This window comes from Diachasma alloeum, unplaced genomic scaffold, assembly GCF_001412515.2.
Source record: "Diachasma alloeum isolate Michigan unplaced genomic scaffold, Dall2.0 Dall_scaffold_00340, whole genome shotgun sequence".
In the NCBI taxonomy this organism is placed as follows: Eukaryota; Metazoa; Arthropoda; class Insecta; order Hymenoptera; family Braconidae; genus Diachasma; species Diachasma alloeum.
Window position 1 is genome coordinate 580,721 of NW_021680479.1, and position 2,214 is coordinate 582,934.

Genomic DNA, 2,214 nt, shown 5'->3' on the forward strand with positions numbered 1-2,214 from the left:
TTGCTTTACCCCCACAATATTTACTATTCATTTCCCTTGAAGTATTCATTTTTTTTCCGCGCTCTCTGAAATTTCCCTAGAAATTCATTAACAAACGCCAATTAGATAATTGAAAATACGTAAAAAAATGTTAAAAAAAAGTAAATATGCAGCTGTAATCCGCAATATTCACATAGGCAATCAACAAAAAAAGCAAAATAAATAACGATCTATTCATCGAAACGTGTTTTCCCAAAAAACCAAAACAGTACAATAAAAAATCAGAATAAAATCCCTTCAGAGGTAATTATCAAGAAATAAATTCCTCCGCTCGTGACAATTTACCTCAACAATAAACAAACACCCCAACAATATTGATTATTCATGTCCCTCGAAGTATTTAATTATTTTTTCCGCGCCCTCTAGAATGTTCCTAAAAATGCATGGAAAATTACCAATTAAATCATTAAAAACATGTAGAAAATATGTAAATCCGCAGCTGTAAAACCCAACACTCACACATTTAACCACTAAAAAACAAAGTAAACAAAAGTCTATTCCTCGAAACGTGTTTTACAAAAAAAACAGTGCAGCACCGCGCAAATCAAAATGAATAAAACCCCCGCGTACAATTTTCGCGAGCAAAATTCCTCCCCCAACGACCTTGATGTAAATCGATAGTCCTCCCAAGGTCCATTGTTGGCAGTGATCTCGCGGAAGAAAGTGAATCGTGATCACCTGAATGCCATAACGCATAAAGAAACATTAGAGTGGATATCAAATGGACTAGAGCCACAGGGTTCGCCACACAATAAAGTCGGCCTTGAGTGTTCACCTTAGCGCGGCAACCCGAGGGGAAGAGAGACCCGTCGAACGTGACTCCTCTCGCGGAATCGTGCATCACGGTGCCCCAGCAAAATTCGCGAAAATTGTCCAAATGACGCAAAGACAATTCCCCGAGCTGTGGAAAAACTGTCTAGCCCCCGTCATTTTCATTCTCAAGCGTTGAATAAATGCTCGGGACCTCGCTGGGACTGTTCAATTCACCAGGTGTATTTTCACAGTGTTGAGACCGCTGGGTGAATACCACAATTCCTGTATCGAAGGAAAGTTGGCCTCCTCTGGCCAGTGTACGAGGCGTATAGCAATTTCAAACGGGGATATTGGTATAAGAGCACAGGAACGGGGAGTTGCTCGAGATAGTCCGGCATAACGCACCACACCCAGTCTTACACAGCTACGGAGACATGGAGATACCGATCAGATTTATTGTGAGTTTTATTTTTCAACATTTCGTCATTCAAATCACTAAATTCATCATCTCCATTTCAATTCCCCCAGAGGCTCATTCTTATTCATCCCCCAATTATACTCACTCTTCCTCATTTTTTTAAGCCTTCATTTTTTGTTCATTTTGCGTTCATCTCTCAACATTCCCCATTGGGCTTTTCCCCATTTCTGCGTCAACGATTCACTCATTAATTTTATTCCACTCTCAATTTTTTGGAATAAGTTTCGCGCGATCATATATTTTCAAAAGAACGAGGCCAACGAAACCCGAAAAACATGAATTAAAGATGATAAATTAACTGCATAAAAATCCACATGCAACAGCTAATTGAAATTGAAACAAAAAGAGAAATAATTTACGATATTTTTCTCCTCATGCACATCGTGGAGTCATTAACAGCACGAAAACCAGGTGAACTATGAAATTGTTATTTTAATTCTGCCCATAAAAATATAAAATACTTTTGCATTTGTTGCGTGATCGCGAGAAAGAGAAAGTTGCATTTCACAGGTGTCTTGACAATTCGGGTAATGTCTCAATGGGTCTAATACACCTATTGCCCTGAATTAAATACACCGAGTTAACTTCTCGCTGTTCTGAAATTATTTTCACCTGATTTTAATCACAATTACGATGCGCGCTCTACATATCGCTGAGTTAATCTCCCGTTACGAGAGAAATTCCTTCGATTGTTCGAGCTCTCTGCAATGAAAATAATTGAGGATTATTGAGGTTGAGGTTTAATCGTAATTAGGAGGATGATAATGTTAATTTCAGTCCTCACGGGCCTCCCCCCACTCTACGGCGACGATTAATGCCAGCAGTTAGAGGAAAATTCAATGGTTTCGTACGACTGTTTAACGGAAAGGAGAAAGTGATTTAAATGTAACGCACGGCACGTGCCCCCCGCGCGTTTTTATTCCACCCCCCCCCCCGTCCCACCC

The 2,214-nt window shown here is 39.8% G+C and overlaps 1 protein-coding gene across 1 annotated transcript in view; it reads left to right on the forward strand.

The window, feature by feature from the left end:
- The first annotated feature begins 859 nt into the window (after window positions 1-859).
- The window catches only part of LOC107040695 (proline-, glutamic acid- and leucine-rich protein 1), a 4,746-nt gene continuing 3,391 nt past the window's right edge, over window positions 860-2,214 (forward strand). Inside the window, exon 1 of the mRNA XM_015260892.1 lies at window positions 860-1,250. Coding sequence (XP_015116378.1) covers window positions 1,227-1,250 — 24 coding nt within the window. The 5' untranslated portion in view covers window positions 860-1,226. The remainder of the gene's footprint in view (window positions 1,251-2,214) is intronic.